The following is an 18,921-nucleotide window of genomic DNA, read 5'->3' on the forward strand; positions in this document are numbered from 1 at the left end:
TGAGATCTCAGAATAGATGGGCTGTCCGCATCGTAATTTAGCGACAAAACACTGCCGACTGTTTTATTTTTGGGTTTTTTTTTGAGTCAGAAATAGGGCAATTGGCACACTTTATCCCTTGCTCCCTATTTATGAGTATGTCTTTCTGAGGTGCCCTACTACCCCACCCCCCACCCCGGGACTGGGCAGGACAGAGGAACTGTTGAATCTCTGAACAGATAATTCGAATTAGCGTCCTTTTGCTAACTACCATACTTACTGGTTGACTGGTTTGCAAAATCCGCACGTCTGAGGGACTCGCATTCCTTCAAAATAAGCAGCGGGTTAGTGGCCCTCAGGTAGCGGTTGCCACCTCAGGAATGTCTAGACTTTGCCCTGCTCCTCCCTTTCCCTGCTCCGCTTGTTCGGGTTTCCAGCACCCGCGCCCCGACCCGTGCCTCCAGGCTGTAGTCGAGTTACTCCAGCTCGGGCCCAGGAAACGATTCCGCAGCGGGAGGAGGACCTGTGGTCTGGGCAGGTCGCGGGGGTCGTGCACCCCGCCCAACTCGGGACAGCCCGCCCACTGCCGGCCTGCTGCCCAGTGCCGGCATTGGACGCCTTCAGTGGCACTTGCTCCCACCAATTAGCTGCGAGCTCAGCGTGGGCCTCTCCAAAACTCTGAGTCTTGGGGGCGGGGGCAGGGTCTGGCGCCGCGATAGGCTGCGGGGCTGTGACTGGCGTCGGCGCCATCCAATAGGCACAGGTGGGCGGGCCTCGGGTTGCGCGGGGCCGGGCGGGAACGGTGGCGCGGCCGGCAAGGAGCCGCTGAGCAGCGGGCGACATGTTCCAGGCCCCGGAGAGCGAGGGCAGCCGGACAGGCTCCAGGTGCAGTGCGGGCGCGGGAACGGGCGGGGCGCAGCCGGCGGGGAGGCTGGCGGGTGACTTCACAGAGCCGCGGCCTCCGCGTGGGAGAGATGGGTGTACATACGGGATGTGCCCGCCAGGATCTAGGCTGAGGGCCCGAGGTGCGCCTCCCTGCGTTCCTCGACCGTAGCGCGCCCGAGAGACTCCGGCCGAATGGTCTGCTGCTTCGGGGTTGGGCAGTGCCGGGAGCTGGAGTAAGGCAGGTGTGTGCAGCGCCGCAGGGGCTGCGAGTTGCCTTCCTGGAGCCTGTGCTGGCGCCTGGGACGCTCGTGGAAGGGCCTCGGGGGAAGGTCACCATCCTGGTGCCTTTCGCCTTATCCCACAGCCCTGGAACCAGGCTGTGCCCCCCCCAATCACGAAACCTCGGAGCCAGCAGAGCCCTCTCCTAATCCCGCAGTTTGGGGAGGTAGGTGCTGCCCTCCCTTCATTCTGCAGCCAGGGAGCCAGGCGTAGCCCTCCCCTAATTACGCAGCGGGAGAGGTAGGTGGTGCCCTCCCCACTAATCCCGAAACCCGGATGGTAGTCCGTGCCCTGCCTGCTTTGCTGATGGTGAACCAGGCCCAACTGCAAGTGATTGAAGCAGATATCCATTGCAGGTCTCTGACTGGGCTTCAACACTCAGGAACACACTGCAGCATATTTTCTTTCCTTTTAACTCCAAAGTGCTCTGTGTGTATTGAAAATCAGACAGATTAGGTTGCCAGAGCTGGTGAAGTCTGTCATGCCACTGGAGGAGCCAGCGTGCACTGTCGAGTTTTGGACCTTCAGTTGCTTCTGTAGCTCAGCTTCAGAGTAGAAGAGAAGGTATTTGTTATGACTGTTGAGATAAACACTATATAGGCTAAATACTGAATAAAAGAATTGCTTCAGCTTGCTGAAAACCCTGTAAATTTGAGGGAGTTAGGTCATTATTCATTAACACACCTAATGAAATAATTAGTCATTAATCCATGGAACAACGACGACTAATTACTTGAGTCTTGATCTAAAGAGGGCCAGAAGTTTTCCCTGGAGTGCTCAGGATGAATCAAGTTTCTAGTGCTTGGTAACTGCTGTTCTGTACCAACCACGCCAGCTGGGCAAGGGCCTCTTCCTAGTACTTTCTCAGTTGTGTCCAGTAAGTACATTCCCTCTTTGTGCTGCCTGGCACTGGATGCCCAGGAAATGTTGGCTGAATTAACAAATAAATGCTATGAGTAACACTGATGTTATGCTGACTTCGAGCTACCGATGCTAGCTACAGTTCTAAGGCAGTGCACACTTCTTTGGGATATTGATTTTGGAGGGGATATTATGAAAAGGAGAAAAATCTTCTTTTCAGAACATTGAAGAAGGAAAAGCAGTCTTCTTAATTGGATAATTAAATGTAATTGGAAGCTTCTGCTTGGGATCCGTTGGAGGCTTTGCGTTTGACTGCCATCTTAAAGGACTTAATTGGTAAACAGGTCTTGTAGGGTTCACACTTATTTGGCTTTGTAGGGAGGGAAGCAAGTGGTGGCTGTACAATCACCCGGCCACGTTTTCCTTTCTTAAACCTACATCTTTTGTTTTCTCGATGAGGGATTATTTTATATTAAAGGGATTTTGAAATATAAAAGCATTTTTCTTTAGCTGTCCTTAACCTAAGGTCTTTCCTTTAAGCTGTAAAGTGCACCGCTTCTCTCCAAACCTGACCAGTCCCCAAAAGCTTTTTTGACACAGGGACAAGCTCTTGGAGGAAGGATCAGGAGCTGAAGAGACCCCCTCTAGGTCTTGTTTTCTCTTTCTCTGCCTGTGCCCATACTGCCGCTGCGTATCTTTTCTTCTTGTCACATCACATGCCCCTTAGTTGTTCTTGTATATTTTGAACATGTTTGTTGAAATATATTGAAGGGATACTACAAAAGTAAAAAATAATTAGGAAGCAGCCTCATATGTAGTTTCAGCCCCAAAATGTCTGAGCTCACTAGTATTCCCACTCCTCCATAACTTGTGTCATAGCGATAACTGATAGTGAGCCTCAGTGAAGCCACACTGAACCATTGTTGTGGGTTCTGTTTTTATTGAAATGTCATTTAACTCTTGGTCCTATTTATATGAGACCCTGTTGGGGCAGTCTGTGCAATTTGCATGACTGCCACGTGACTGTGAACCCCTCCTGCTACCCCATTGCCTTTGTGATGGAGATGGTTATTGTCCCTTCCCAGGGAGCTTGGCCATTCTGCACTGTAATCACTCTGCTTCAGCATTCTAGGGCACTAGTTCCCTTTTCTTCTCTTGTTTTCAAAGTAAAATAAAAGATAATTCAGAAAAGTACACAGAATAATAAACACTGTACTTCTACCACCCCAAGTTAACATTTTGTCATCTCAAATATCTGTCACCTACTGCCTGTGCCCTGAAGGTACTTTTTTCTCACAGAAACTGCAGACTCAGTTTGGGCCTTACTTCTTCCAAAGATGTCTTTGGAGTTCCAGTAACACTCAGTGCTTCTGTCAACATAACTCATGGAACCCCGAAACCACCTATGCACAGCTGTAGCTTTCCCGGTAAACCTGAAGCTTCTCTAGGCCTAGGACTTGCTCTCATCCATCTTTCTATCCACAGAGTCTGGTGCAGGCAGACTTGCCAGCTATAGGTGCTCGGGGAATGTGTGAATTGAACTGAATGAAGCAAGGGCGAGAGGCTGAGGAGACTTGGGATCCAGGAATGTAGAATATGAGAATCAGGAAGGACTCTTGAGAGCTTTGAATCAAGATGAGTCTTCCGAATCTGATCTGACAATTTGCGAGACCTTGAGGGTTTGAAAGAAGAGCCATGTTTCAAATAAGTCAGTAAAACAGGAATTTTAACTTGTGCCAGCATGACATGCCTTGATGTTAAGTTCTGAAATTCAGTCTTGAAGATTGCAGATCTCTATCTCTTCTTTTCAAAGAAATAGCTGTGGAGACCCAAGCATATTGGACCTCCTGTAGCTAGCCAAGAACAATATGGAGAATGTCATTATGACTGGGGCTGTCTGACTTGTAAATGAGTACAGGAGTCAGATGGCCTTACCATGTCCACTGACAAAGTGTATGTCTTATCAAGCCTTTCCTGATTTAAGTTTGGTTATTGATTTTTAAAAATTTTCCTCAAACCGAAGTAATTTTTTTCTTCATCAAATCCTTAAGGAAATGCTAACTGCTGAACAGGAGGCCACCTTCCCTGTCCTCCCAAGCAAACAGGGACTCCAGCACCCCTGTGCAGAACTGTCAGTTGTGCACTTCCGTGGTTTTGAGTAGCCGGCCTGCAAGTCTCTGTCCAGGCCAGGCTGGCATGTTGTCTGCCCTCTGTAAAGTGCTTTCTGCAGTCCTGCTTTACAGCCATGGAATCTGAGAACTCTGTTCACTTGAAATTATAATGAATGATCACCTCCTGTTCTAGCTCTTTTGAGGAAACATTTTAAATATGTTACTCCTTTTGCAAACTAAACCACAGGCAGCATTTGTATACCTTTCCATACCTTTCCGGTGAGGCCTGACCTCCAATCGTAGCTTTCATGTGTCAAGCTCTGCACTTTTGTGTATTTATAAATGTCTACAGTCACAGACAGTCCTGTTGCTTAGGGCTAATGAAAGGCTGGACCACTCACCAGTTTAAAACTCAATTTCAGGAGGCTCCTCTCTCCTTTAAGATGCATTTTTAAAATCTTTCTAGGTGTTCTGAAAAGATGCTACCACCTTGCTTAAGTAGACCAAACTCAAGGGATATTAGAGCAGAGCTTTGTGAAAATTTTATTAGTTTTTTGGCTATGTTAATAAAAAGTGCCTCAAGGTCCTGATCTTCCTCTTCTGAAATGTCTATTTTAAAACCTTTAAGTTGTGCATGACAGTTTCCCAAAGATGGAGACTTCAGGTATGCTGCTGTTGGTGACTGAGCAGTGGAAATGCCACTCTTCTTTGGGAGTGTTTAATTAAAATCAAACCTCGTAGAAGGCCAGTGTGTTTTAGAAATACACCCAGTGCATATACGTTGATCAGAAATGAACAGTGGTGCTCGTATGCATGTTCTCTGATCTTTGATGTCCCACATTTCACTGGTTGTACCAGACTTAAGGACCATAGGTAATGATTGTGGTTTAGATTCCCAGGACTCACCTGGATTAATGTTAATAGCACTCCCCATGGTCTAAGCTGACACTTTCCAATATAAAGATGAGCCACATAAGGAATTATAAGTTTTCTAGTAGATACATTTTAAAAAATTAAAAATCAGGAAAATTAATTTTAATAGACATAATTCAATCTAATATGTATAAAATATTATTTCAACATGTGATCAATATAAAAAAAAAGATTAAAGAGATATTTTGTCTTCATCTTCGAAATCTGTTGCATAGTCTATACTTAATAGCACATCTGAGTCCTTACTGCCATATCCAAGTGCTCACTGGCCCCAGTGGCCAGTGGCTGCCCTTCTGAAGACCCAGCTGTGTGGGTCAGGCTTGATCTTTGGATAAATAGTGTGCTGTCCTTGTTTTTTTCTGAAGGCCTTTAATAAAGGCATATGGGCATAATCTGAGCTCTAGATCTGGACTGCCTGGGCTTGGATCTGGCTCTGCTCCCTGCATGACCTATCTCGTGATTTCTCTTTATCTCAGAGTCATTGTTTGTAAAAATATGCCTGCCTTAGAGGGTTATTGTGTAAGGTCTTTGGAAAAGTAGCTGGCATATAGTAAGCACTTAGCAAATGTAAGCTTTGCTAAATACCACTGAATGTGTTTATAGTATTAAACTCTTAATAATAAACTCTACTGAATGTGGCTCAACTTGCCTGTTTTAAGGAAACTTATAAGAGGTCCCAGGAATAATTTCAAAATAAACACATTTCCAGAGGGTTTTTGGCATAACCAAGACATACAAAGACAACTTTTAAGGGAACCTGAAGGTCAGTAAAGGAAGTTTGCCATATATGGCTATCTGTAAACTTGTCATGCCCGTATGAAATAATTGCAGTGTGTAATTTTTTCATAGATGTTAAGAAAGTACACGTGCCTTGTCTGGTTACAGACAGTAAGGTCCCAGGTCAGCCATTTGTCACTCATGTTTGCTCTGTGCTTGTAGGGCCATGAAGCCCCCAGGAGGAGCATCCAGTGATCTTTTCGGAAGTCCAGAAGAAGTTGTCCCTTCAAACAGGCCCAACAGGATGGCATCGAATATTTTCGGACCAATTGAAGAACCTCAGAACATGCCTAAGAGGACCAACCCCCCAGGTGCGGGCCTCTGTGACTCATTCATCCTTTGGCGTCTACCTGTTCTTTTTTTATGATGCTCTTTTGATAAAATTTTCTTTTTCTTTATATTGATCCTTTCATATATTTTCTGGTACAGGTTGTCCCTTGCCATCAGAGTTCCAGAATGTGAGGAAGGTCTTTTCCTGACTTTTACTTTGTGTCCTGGTGGCTTAATCATTTTTGAATTCTTCCTCATCTGTCAACAGGCATTGGCTGGGTACGGGCACTGAGGATTCAAAGGCAGATGTGGGATTCTGGCTCCCTCCAAGGAGGTTCTCCCAGTTGTCCTATGGACTTCTTGAGATTTCTGAAATTGTGTGCAGATTGTGCATTTAAACATTTTTCTTAGGAAGGGCATTTTTAATCAGATAGTTGGTGAGGCCAAAACTAAAAAAAGGATGACACAGATGTTTGTGGTCTAATACACATCTGTTTAGTTCTCATCCCACTTTCTAGTGGTTATAGTGGGAGAGCATCTTGGAACAATGTTTCTCTCAGCTGATAGACTATCTGATTGAGTGGCCATCCAGTGCTAGTGACCATATAAAAGTCAGCATTTCAGACAGATAATAAAATCAAGAAAATCAGCTAGAACTGCTTGCTACTCCACTTCAGTTCTAGGTGCACATACTTCTCAACCAAACCTAGAGGAACAAGAGCAGTAGATTCAAAAGCTAGTGTTTTGTTTGGTTTGTCATTGGGATGCGGTAGAGGATTAATGTTTTGGATATAGTTGTGAGTAAAAAAGCAAGTGGTTTTACCAAGCAAGTAACATTCTCACCATATCTAGTTTATGAGTTTAGGGCCAGGAGTGGTCAGCCCTGCACATCCTTTGTACCAACGATAGCAGAATGATGGGTCGTGTGGCAGATAGAATCAAATCTGAGGCACCTGAAGGTGTATGAACCAGCTCCCTTGGCCCTGGCTCAGCAGAGTGATTGGCTAGAGCTCTCCCTAGGGTGTCGGGTTTCCTGGAAAGTGTGGCAACTTGAGTGCATTGCTGCTTTGCCAGTCTTTTGGAATCTCATGATCCCCTAGCTCTTGTGCTCAATAGGCAGCCTGGGCCCCTCTTGACCAGAGAGTGAGAAAGCCTCTGTATTATGCATGGTCACAGCTCTATTGACAACCAGTGTGACCCTGCTTCTTGTAGTCTTGTTGCTTGGGGTGCTCTTTAAAATTATCTGTGATGAATTCTCAAGGGAAGTCCGAAAGGGAAAACTGCTAATTGTGTCTACCACCCAGACCTAAACTTCTGCCTCTGTTTCATTATTTAGTCTGAGAGACTTAGCCAGCCCCACAGCTTTCCAATAAGAGGGCATCATTGAGAAAAATGTGCAAGGCAGAGTGTGTGACTTACCATGTGAGTCATTGAAAATTTATGAGGTATTGTCATACCCAGTGTTTCATTTATGCTTTGTTCATGTGCTGTTTTTCCTGTTCTAACGATGATTATGTGTGGATTGTTTAATATCTGCTAGGGATTACGCTAAGTGTTCTGCGTGTATCCATTTGGTTTTCTCTACAAACTTAGGAGGTAGATGGTGTTACCCTCTTTCAGAGGAGAAACTGAGGCTCAGGGAGGTTCACTGGTATGCCTGAGCCCCACAGCTCGTTGGTGGCAGAACTAGCTTTTGCATATTGGTTTTCCTAACTCCGGAGATCTAAACTTACCTCCTGAATATATCAGTTGGGATAAATTTCTCAAAATGAAGTTGCTGGATCAATTTAAAATACTGATAGATCCTTCCAACTAGTTTCCGATGGGTGGCTCAGTGCCCATTGTGACATTTGCGATGCTCCTCCCCACAGTCCACCAACACACAGTCTTTTGCAATTTAGTTCTTAAGAAAGTATACCTTGAATTTGTCTTCAATTATGAGTAGAGTGAGCATCTTTTCCTTCTTCAAAGCTGAATTCATTTTTCAGGTAAAATGTTAAGTAATAGATATGCAGTGTGACTACATTATGTAAGTTCAAAAACAGAACTATATTATTTAGGGTTGGACATACCCAGTAAAACTATAAAAGAAATAACAAGTTTGTGGTTTCTGGAAAATTCAATTGTGACCTGGGGTGATGGGGAAGGAATACACGTTTCTGGGATCTAGTACATCTAAAAGACTCAGTGGTGGTGGTAGTTACAGTTAAGTTGGTGTTTGCTTTGTCTTTATTTGTGATACTTCTGTCTTACGAACTTTTCTTTGTTATGTTTCACAATTCAAAAAATGTTTTTAAATGAGCAAAAACTTTCCAATTGAGTTACTTTTATCTTCCATTTTTAAAAGAGCTGAATGGACATTTTAAAAAGAATTTATTTAAACATAACCAGACACAACAATAAGGAGATGGCCTCAAGCAGTAGTTTTTTTCTACTTTGTGGTCTAGACATCTTTGCTAAAAACTCACCAGTAGTAACAACATTACTGAGGGCTTACCTGCTTCACGTAGATTAACTGGGTCCTACAAAGGGACTATTATTATTCATTACCTTGTTAATTGAGGAAATGGAGACAAAAGAATGTTGAGGTCACTTATCCAGGCTCATACAGTAAGTGACTGAGCAGGGACTCCACCCAGCAGTCTGGCCAAGGAACACCTGCCCTTAACACCCTGCTGTGCTGGTTCCCCAGCCCAAGAGTTTCTAGCCTGGGTTCTGTGGCTTCCTGAGAGGTCCATGGCTGAGCCTCAAGAAGGTTTGTAATCACCTTGATATTCCATGAATGTGCGTGTGCACATTTTCCTGCAGAGCAGTCCCACATATTCTCTGTTCTCCCATCCCAAAAAAGGCTGGGAACCCTAGCCCAGCCACCTTTATGCTTCTGTGTGTCCCCTAGAGACTGGCATCTCAGAAACCCACACTGCTTCAGAATCCACTCTAGCAGCAGGGGTCTGACAGGCTATCAAGGGAACAAGCCTCCCCCCCACCCCCACCAGAGCTTCCTCCCCTCAGAGCTCTCATAGAGCTTGTCATGTAGGATGTTCTTAAGGTGTTCGTAGCCTTCCACGAAACAGTGTGGGTTATTACAGCCAAGAAGTGACTGTTTGAAATTTAATTTCTTGAAAACAAAATACAAAGTTCAAAACTATAAAAAGAATACGTTAAGCAGTCTTGAGCCCCTGCGCCTTATCCATCCCATTTCCTGCACACACGCAGACTCTATAGGTAACCACTTTTTTTTTTTTTTTGATGGGAGGGAGTGACTTCTTTATTTAGATATGAGCAAAAAAGAATACCCCCCTCCTTTTACACTAAGACAGTGTGTGCTTTGTAGATTGTTATGCATCTTTTTTCACTGAAGAGTATGTCCAATACATAGCCAACGTTTATTGAACATTTATGTCCCGGACATTGTTCAAAGCATTTGACATATGAGCTACAGTAAGTCATTGAATCCTCTCACAGTGCTATGAAGAAGATCCTTTTATTATCCCCATTCTACAGATGAGGAATTTGGGACACAGAAAGGCCAGGTAACTTGTATAGAGCTGTGTAGCTAGTTAGTGGAATGCATCGTTCCTCCTCTAAGATTATAAATTGTTAGTACAGCACGGCCATGATTGTAATGGCCCCACCTCGGGGGTGGGGGGCGAGAGGGGGCGCAGTGCTTGGTGTTTGCTGAGTGGAGAGATGATCCATTGGTATTGTCTGGTAGCCATCTTTCTGCTAATGTAGGCATTTACTTTTCATATCTAGGCCTTAGTCATCAGCTTATAAGAAGTTACATCTTAGATGCATATTTTCATTATGGCTTATCAAATCACTTATAGTTGGCAGCAAAGATATTAAATGTCTGTGATTTGCTGACATATCTAGTTGTCACTGGAGGTTCCAGCCAGAATGAGATCAGAGAATGAATGACTAATAAATGTTATTTTCCAGATTACAGGTTTGCCTATAATAGGGCATGTTATTAAATTCAGTTCTATCTGTCTGACCTAAATATTGAGCAGCTGTTTGCTTTTAATCTACTAAAGAACTTTTCATGGCTTTAATGAAGAAGATTCTTCAACTGGAAAACATGAAAAGGTCAGAGTTAAGGAAATTCTAGAAAGGAAAATACTGTTTTATGCCATCTCACCATCTTGCTTTTAGAGGCCAGCCTAGTTCTGCTCAGTTCTAGAAATGGAGTCCCAAACAGGCCCCTGGTAAAGGGGTTGTGCTTAATGTAGGTCTTTAGGGACCCTCATCATCCTACCTTTGTTGGCCTGAACTCCGAACTGGACTAGAGCATCACTGAGGGAGGAGGTCTCTGAAGTAATGAATGTGGAAGGCAGGAGCAGATGGATGTTCTGGGTTGCTCACTCTTCTGTGATTGTTTTTACAGGGGGGAAAGGAAGTGGTATCTTTGATGAATCAACACCTGTGCACACTCGACAGCGTCTGAACCCACCTGGTGGGAAGACCAGTGACATTTTTGGGTCTCCAGTCACTGCCACTTTACCTTTGGCACATCCAAATAAACCCAAGGTATGGACCACATCTAGATAGCAGATATGAAAGTAAGAAAAGCAGACATTGAGCCAAGTTGTGATATGTTATTAGGAAGAGACAAGAGGGTGTCGTTGGTTTTCCTGGGTGCAGTCATTAGTCATTGAGTTTCAAAGCTCCCCTGAATCATTGGAGAAGTAGATTCCAAACTCATGACTGAGCCCTGGGGGAAGCTGGTTTGGGTGTGTCGGTAGCAAGCAGCGACTGCCCACTGCAGATAGGCTGCTGCTCTTTTCTGTGTGTCACCAAGGGGTAGTGGGTAGAGTTATAAAATTGGACATAAAACAGAGGAGTTAACATCTCAAAAATTTCACTATTTTTAGTGGTCGTCAGTAAGTACAACTGCATTGGATTAAAATTCATGAAATACTTAGAATTCATGGATTCCTAATTATACTTTTTAAAAAATTGAATTTGTCACTTTGAGAATGTCAGGGAACCAACTCATTATGAAAACTGCTACTAAAGGATGGAGTCAAGCATTTAGCCAGCATTTCCTTTATAATAATAGTTGTTGAGGGAAAGATGCCTGTTATAAAAATACTCTAGCCTATAAATGAAGGAGTAACAATTCAAATATCATTTTGCAGACTCGTAATGAAATTGTGGGTCTAGGCAGTGATCATCAGTGGCTGCTAACAATGAGAGACAACCAAAACTATGGATCTCATGATACAAGGCCATTGTGGACCACCTTTGAATTCTGAAACAGACCAAACCTCATATTATTCAACACCACAGGAATTCAATCAGAGTAATCCAAAATATAGGAAATTACATGGCAGTCAGTAGAGAGAGATTCTAATGATTAAAAAAAAGACTCAATGCATTCCCTATCAAAGTCTCAACAATGCTTTTTTGAAAAGAAAGAAAGACTCATCTTAAAATTTATATGGAATCTCAGGGGAACCTGAATAGCCAAACATTCTTGGAGACTCTTCCCGATTTCAGAATTTACTACAATAATCGAAACTGTGTGTGGCACTGTCATTAAGATAGATGTATAGACCGGTGGAATAGAATTGAGAGCCAAGAAGTAAACTTTCAAATCTATGGTCAATTGATATGTCCACAAGAGTGCCAAGATTAATTCAGTGGGGGAAAGAGCAGTCTCTTCAACAGAAGAAATTGGATATGCACATGCAAAAAAATGAAGGTGGATTCTTACTTTTAATCATATATAAAAATTAAAAATGGATCAAAGACCTAAATGTAAGGGCTAACACTATAAAATTCTTAAAAGAAAATATAAGAACAAATCTTCATGATCTTAAATTTGGCAGTGATTTCTTAAATATGACACCAAAAACACAGGCAACAAAATTTTAAATGAATAAATTAGAATTCATTGAAATTGAAAATTTGGGGGCATCAAAAGACATTTGATGCAACATTATTTACAGTAGCCAAAATATGGACGCAACCTAAATGTCAATCGATAGACAAAGAAGTGGTATATATATACAATGGAATATTACTCGGCCTTACAAAATAATGAAATCTTGCCATTTGCGACAATATGGATGGACCTAGAAGGTATTATGCTAAGTGAAATAAGTCAGAGAAAAAAAAATATCGTATGATTTCACTTATATATGGAATCTAAAAAATGAACAATCAAAACAAAAACAAACTCATAGATACAGAGAACAAATTTATAGTTGTCAGATGAGAGAGGGTTGGGGTGACGGGTGAAAAAAATGAAAAGGTTTAAGTACAAATTGCTAGTTATAAAAATAGTCATGGGGTGTAAAGTACAGCATAGAGAATAAATAATATTGTAATAATTACGTATGGTATCAGATTGGTAACAGACTTAGTGGAGTGATCACTTTGTAATGTATATAAATGTCTAATCACTATGTCGTACACCTGAAACTAATATATTGTGTGTCAACTATAAAACTAATATATTTTATGTCAAAATAAAATTTTCAAAAAGATACTATCAGCAGAACAAAAAGACAATAGAATATTTGCGAATCAGATATCTGATAAAGGTTTTCTATCCAGAATATATAAAGAATTGCAATCACCAAACAACAAAGACAACACGATTCAAAAAAGGACGAAGGACTTGAGTAGATATTTCTCCAAAGAAGATACATAGATGTTCACTCAGCACATGAAAAGATGCTTAACATCCTTAGTCATGAGGGAAATGCACATGAAAACCACTAGGATGGTTATTATCAAAGTGGAAAATAACAAATGTTGGTGAGGATATGGAGAAATCGAAACCCTCATACATTGCTGATGGGAATGTAAAATGGTACAGCCACTGTGGAAAGCAGTTTGGCAGTTTCTGATGCAACTATACAACCCAAATGTCCATCAACAGATGGACATAAAAAGGAATGACGTTTCTGATACATGCTACAACATGGATGAGCCTTGTAAACATATCCTAATGTTCTAAAATTTGACTAGATGTTAGACATTTAAGGAATTGTTAATTTTTGCAGTTGTGAGAATGTCGTTATGGTTATTTTTTTAAAGGACGTTTTTAAGAGCCACATCTTGAAATATTTATGGGTAAATATCTGGGGTTCGTTTTAAAATAATTCCGCAAGGGGGTAGAGAGACTGAGGTTGGAACTGAAGAACTGTGTGGCTCAGACCAGGATGGCATGAGCTGATGCCATTGTAACTGTACAGTGGGTTATGGGGCGGGGCGGGGGTCACGGTGCTATACTCTTCACTTTGTTTATGATTTAAATTGTCCATAACAAAATATTTTTAGAAGTTAAAAATGAACCCAAAGTCATCCATGCCTTGGTTTTCATCATCCATTTGAATCGGGGTAAAGAGTTTCTGAACCATGCATTGATCTGGGGTTTGCCTTGTTTCAGGACCACATGCTGTTGGGTGAAGGAGAAGACCCAAAATCGAACCTTAAAGGTGAGCTTCTGTTTCTTGTCCCTTCCCCTGAGTGCTCTCACTCTGGAAGAGTTGCTGGTGTACCCCAGAGGAAGAGTTCCTGTGCCCTTTCCAGGCCAGCTGACGAAAACAAGGTCATGTTTATTGCCGAGAAGATTTCGTATTTGAAGAAAGCCAGGGAAATGGGCTCATTTATTTCTAATGAAAGTTTTCCAACTGGTCATCAATGTTTTTCTTTTCTTCTTGTCATTGCTAATCAGCCAAGTCCTAAAACTAAGGTGTCCTCTTCTAGAAGCTGATCTTGTTTAGGGAAGGGCAGCGATCCAAATCTTTAATATACTTGTGACTAAGAGTAATGCTAGCAAAACTAATGCAAAGAAGGGCATAGGGAGAGCAGAACGAGAAGGGAGAATGTGAGGCTTGCATGTGGTGGGAAGAGCTGTTGCTTCCATAATCCGTCACTTAGGGAGTGAGCTGCCCCGGTGGTGGGGCTAGATGTGACTCTGAGTCCCACCATGGTTCTCAAAGCTGACTATGGGAACTGATTTCTGCCTTTGGGTCACCATTTCCCTCAGTTACCAAAATACATGGGAATTTGTTTATTTAGAAAGTCAGAGAAATAGTGTCAGAAAACATTGCTTTACCTTGCTAGACCCTCCAGTTGAGACAGGCTCCCTCTCTTCCTTTTCATACTCACTTTGAGAAAGTTTGCTTTTTATACTTGAGGTGAAAGAAAGGGGAATGAGATCCAACAAGCAATAGAAAGCAGTAATGAACTTATTAAGGAATTTTTCAAGGGTTCTTTATAGTACTAAGCCCCAACTTTATGCAAGCTTCAAGAATGGCCTCTGCTAATCAGTGAGTCTTATTGGTGTAGTTGGAAGCCTTGCTCTGTGTTCCTGTCTTCTCTTTACAGTATGCATTTCTTGCTAGCTAGTCTATGTCGCAGACTTTTCATGTGCACAGCTTGCCCATCCAGGTAATGGGGAGCCTCTAACGGTTGGTTTGCTGACTTTGTACCACAGTTGCAGTGAGCACCTTGCCCAGAGAAGAGCCGAGTGAGAAAAGTGGCCTGAGACAAGCGGACCATGCCCAGGAGCCCCAGCCTACGCCCGTGGTTGACAGCCATGAACCCAGGTTGGGCCCACGGCCTCGATCTCACAACAAAGTTCTGAACCCACCTGGAGGCAAATCCAGCATCTCCTTCTACTAGAGAAGCCACTGCTCCCCCTGTAGCCATACAAGAAACTTGAGAAATAGGATTTCAAATATTATAGTTTCTTTTAGCCCAAAGGAGCGGGGGTGGGGAGAGGGTCCTTCATGTATCTGAAGCCGCTGCTCTGGCTCCATTGCCACCGTGAGAGTCACAGAGGACCTTTCCTTCCAGACTGATGAGAGACACATCTTTTGGGGATAAAATGTAATTTAGTAATTCTGGATGTGAGAGGAACTCTAAGACGGGCCAGGTGGGGAGCTGGTACAAGGCCACAGGAGGGCCTGATGAAGTGAGATCTTCCACGTCCTTGTTGCATCAGTGACCTGCCAGCCAACTGAGTATGTAGAAATCACTTAACACAGTAGCAGAGTTTAAAGCCTTTGAAATTAAGCCAGAAACAACATGTGCATTAGGCATAAGCTGAAACACCAATGGGAGGGGGTTCTGTCTCTGGATAAATTCCCTCTGAGATCCTAATGCTGTTTACCCTTTGTGGATACCGTCTCAGTTCCTGGGACTACCGCTGCTAAACCCCAAGGCCTCCTTTTGTACTCAGCCCCAGTATATTCTGCAGTCTTTACTTGAAACATCTTGATTGCTTTTCCTTGGCAGCAGTCAACAGAACCCAAAAAGTTCTCTAGTCTTATGCTTTATGGAGAGATTTTGTACCCCGATCCTTTGAGGTGATCTGACAGGAATCTCTGCCTTTCACTTGTAGACCAGTTTTGCTTGTGAATTGTTCCTTTTTTCCTCTCGTCATCCTTAAGTATCTGTCTTTGCTCCTCGCCAATAATGTAGGTAGTTCCTCTATCTGCAAGGCCCACTGACTTCGGTAGGACTAAAACTCTATCCAGATACATTCAGGTAATGGGGTTATTTAAACCCTTCATTTGTCTTTTTTTCTGTTGACATTGAGAAGAGATGCTTGAGAACCTTGGCTTCTTAGGTTTGAATTCTTTAGTAATATGTAAAGAACTCTTCTAAAACACCAGCTTTACATAAGTGACTATTGACTGTTGTTTCTAACACCTTTCTTGAAAAGAGCCAGTTGCTCAAGTACACCAAAGAGGAAGAAAATGTTGCTTAGGCCGCCCGTGATAAAGCTTTGCAGAACCTCTGGACCGTATTCACGGTTTCCAGAAGAGGCTTGGAGACCTTAGGCCAGAAGATTAACTAGTTTGACAGCAAAGCCTCAACTGGCCAATTCCACTATATTTGCCAGCAAAGATAATATGTTGGCAAGAATCCTTTTGTTTTAATCTGTCAGGCAGAAATTTCTTGCATTCAGCCTCCTAAGGGCTACAGTCTCCATTCACTCATGCTGGACCAACAGCAGACAGAGGAAAAGGTTTATGTGATGGTGGCTGTAATGAGTGCCTACAGAGCTAACGCTAGGTGCTAGAAATGTTTTTATCGTTATTAAAATTGAGAAAAGCAACAACTGTTTTGTTATACTCACAGTGGCCAGCTGAGACACTAAGTGCCTGCAGGAGCTACCTGCCAAGCCCCACTTCTTAAAAATCAGCACATTGAGGGGATCTGCACGTGGCTTTGTCAACCAAAGAGTTTCCCTCCTTTCAGCTGCCCTGCTGACTTTGGAGCCAAGAAACACTCATTCCATGTAACTTTATCAAGTACTTACCGTCTCTGTCCTTCAAACGGTTATTCATAAGAAAGTTGTTTGGAATTCAGTTTTCTCCCATTAAAAAATGTCATAAATGGTGATTAGCTTTTAAGTCCAGACACACTAACTTGTTTAACTTACAATGAAATATTCTAATGGTGGAAACAACTGCCATTCATAACTATTTTGTTTTGTTTTTCAATATACAAGAAAATGATTGTGACTTCCAAATTTGGCTGCTAGGAAGAATTCTGACATTGAGATGCTGGCCCTTCTGGCTTCATCCCCACTCTATCAGCCGAATGGGAGAAAGTGCTCTCTAGTTCGTCCACAGGCAGGATTTCTGGGGTGGAGCTGGAAACCAGAGATGCTAAGAGGGAGGGGCCTGAGGGAGAGGAAAACCGGAGGTATAGTAAGAGCCTCTGGGCAACAGTGACAACTCCCTGCCTTTTCTCCCGCCTCTTTTTCCCCCTTTTCCTCCTTGGGGCCGTAGGAGTAGGTTTAGAGTGTCCGGGTCACCCGGAGAAGCAGATGATGAGTTTCTGCTCATGTGAGCCTGATAGGAATGGTCATCTGTATTTGGGAAATGCTCCATTCATTGGGACTGCCTGTATGTGGAAGATTTATTAACTCTCAGCATCCGTTGTCAACCTCTAAGCCACATTGAGAAATTACCAGTTTGTGTTTTTATTAAGCCTTAAAACTTTTTATGTGCATTTGGTGCCAACTTTTTTCTAGAGCTGTATCAAAAACAACAAGCCTGTCCTCACATCACAATGTTATTTTGATAAGAACATTTTGTTATTTTTACAAGGCAGAATTGGGTATAACAGTTGAATTAAACTTAGTAATCATGTACTCAGAGTCTGTCTTTGTTATATATGTGTGCGTGTGCGTGCGTGTATGCGCATGCTTTCCTCAACATCCATTCTCTGAAGTGCCTGACCTCTGCTCCTTCCTTCCACTGAAGGTGTTTGCCTTTTCTTTTTTTTTTTTTTTTCATTTAGCCAGAGGATACCCAAAGTAATCTCAAAGGTTATGGACTTAGATTTTTTTCATTTAAAAAAACAAAGACTTAGCTTTGAGTAGAATGAACGGGAATATGAGTGTTCTTTTCAATTTCTATAAGTTAATGATTCTTTTTTCTCTTCCACCACTTATTTTCCTAAAGAACTGGAGATATTGATCTTGCCTCTGAGTCGGCTTTGAAACTCTCCAGTGACAAGCCCTGTAATGAGTAGATGAGATGCTGACCTATTAGAATTTGCCTATAGATTTAAGCCTTGTAGCAAAAGCACAAATTGAACATCTTGCCTTATATGTGAGCTATTTTCATATGGCCTATGAGCAAACAATATCTTTATGTGCCTGATGTGGGTGTGGGGTGATGAAATTTCTCAGACTGCGCATCTGGAGAGTTCCTTTACTGGACGCACCACATTATTCTGCCTGCTGGATCAGGGCCGACTACCAGGACACCACTTCGAAAAGAAACCGGACATGGGTTACCTGACGTCATCTTCATTTTTTCATCTGAAAATATGTTTCAGAGTGCAGAACATGTTACAAGAACTGGATTAGGCTCTGGCAGCATTACATTACCTATTTATAACAGCCACTCCAGACGCAGGTGAGCACTGAGGTCTTGGAGTGTCACAACCCTTTTGTCCCCAAGGTGAAGCAATGGCTAAGTCTGAAAAGACCAACATAGTTCTACCTATATTATGGTGAGGGGGTGAATAATATCAGAGTTGCCAATGTATTTCTGTACAAGGCACAATGCCTGTGCCTTGTACAGAAATACATTGGCTCTTTTGGTGGAGCATAACTTGTTCTATTTGTGAATCAAAACTTGCAAGGATATATATACCTCCTCCTGCGTTATCCAGTTCATTTCTTCTGAATTCATTATGTTCTTAATTCTTAGCATTCTTGGAGATCATGAATGAAATATTCCTGTTTTATGTGACTACAAAGTGCATCAAAAATTCAAGTTTAGGAAGAAAGGACATTACAGGGACCTATGTAACTTTTTAACAGGCATTAGGGGCAGATACTTAGAAATCAAATAACTTTTGAAACCCGTGTGCCCATCTTAACATTTTAGTGTTTTGTAATGAGGAAAAAAAGTCGTATTCCAAATTATCTTTACAAAGCTAAAAGGAAGCCTATTAAGTAAGTTCTAATTCAGTTAGGCTGAGCTCTCAGGAGCATCCTAGTTGTGTTCTTCAGTAAGCATCAAGAATTATCCAGCATATCTTGTTAAAACTTCGTTTTGTGTTAACTGATTTCAATGAACAAATCCGTCTGATGTTGGTAATAAAAAGTTGATGGCCAAGTCAGTTGACCTTTCATGGTAGTGGGGGCTGCCCTCCTGTATTCGCTACTTCAGGAATTCAGATGAGTCAAGTTTCTGAAAAAGGCCTAAGCAGAAGTCTTAAACATTCCCCAAAACATTCACAAGCTTTCCCTGTAATTTGCTCACCAGGAAAAAAAAAATTCATCTGTCCCAGCTCATTTTGAGTATATTTAACAAATTCTACATAACATTTATTG

The 18,921-nt window shown here is 42.4% G+C and overlaps 2 protein-coding genes across 11 annotated transcripts in view; both read left to right on the forward strand.

Moving 5' to 3' along the window:
- Positions 1-719: 719 nt before the first annotated feature.
- JPT2 (Jupiter microtubule associated homolog 2) lies at positions 720-17,223 on the forward strand. Of its 2 annotated transcripts, none has more exons than XM_039884920.1 (5): positions 720-864; positions 5,988-6,136; positions 10,483-10,625; positions 13,498-13,546; positions 14,551-17,223. In XM_039884920.1, the coding sequence occupies exons 1-5, from the start codon at positions 821-823 to the stop codon at positions 14,736-14,738; spliced, it is 573 nt and encodes a 190-aa protein (XP_039740854.1). In that variant the 5' UTR covers positions 720-820; the 3' UTR covers positions 14,739-17,223. The 2 variants fall into 2 exon arrangements, with proteins under 2 accessions (XP_039740854.1, XP_039740855.1); XM_039884921.1 differs by lacking the exon at positions 720-864 and adding an exon at positions 1,159-1,309.
- A 135-nt stretch (positions 17,224-17,358) lies between these two features.
- Positions 17,359-18,921, forward strand: part of MAPK8IP3 (mitogen-activated protein kinase 8 interacting protein 3) — a 50,497-nt gene continuing 48,934 nt past the window's right edge. For all 9 annotated transcript variants that reach the window (XR_005657782.1, XR_005657783.1, XR_005657786.1 and 6 more), the window contains exon 1: positions 17,359-17,995. The gene's annotated coding sequence lies outside the window, so the exon portion shown is untranslated. The remainder of the gene's footprint in view (positions 17,996-18,921) is intronic.

The sequence above is a fragment of the Pteropus medius genome, unplaced genomic scaffold (genome assembly GCF_902729225.1).
Source record: "Pteropus medius unplaced genomic scaffold, Ma_sr-lr_union100, whole genome shotgun sequence".
Lineage (NCBI taxonomy): Eukaryota > Metazoa > Chordata > Mammalia > Chiroptera > Pteropodidae > Pteropus > Pteropus medius.

What these genes read in the sequence shown, in the direction of transcription:
- JPT2 (XM_039884920.1), top strand. Translation starts at nt 821, where the DNA reads ATGTTCCAGGCCCCGGAGAGCGAGGGCAGCCGGACAGGCTCCAG. An exon ending in TAAGAGGACCAACCCCCCAG is followed by an intron (nt 6,137 to 10,482) that starts GTGCGGGCCTCT and finishes TTGTTTTTACAG; the next exon opens with GGGGGAAAGGAAGTGGTATC. An exon ending in CCCAAAATCGAACCTTAAAG is followed by an intron (nt 13,547 to 14,550) that starts GTGAGCTTCTGT and finishes TTTGTACCACAG; the next exon opens with TTGCAGTGAGCACCTTGCCC.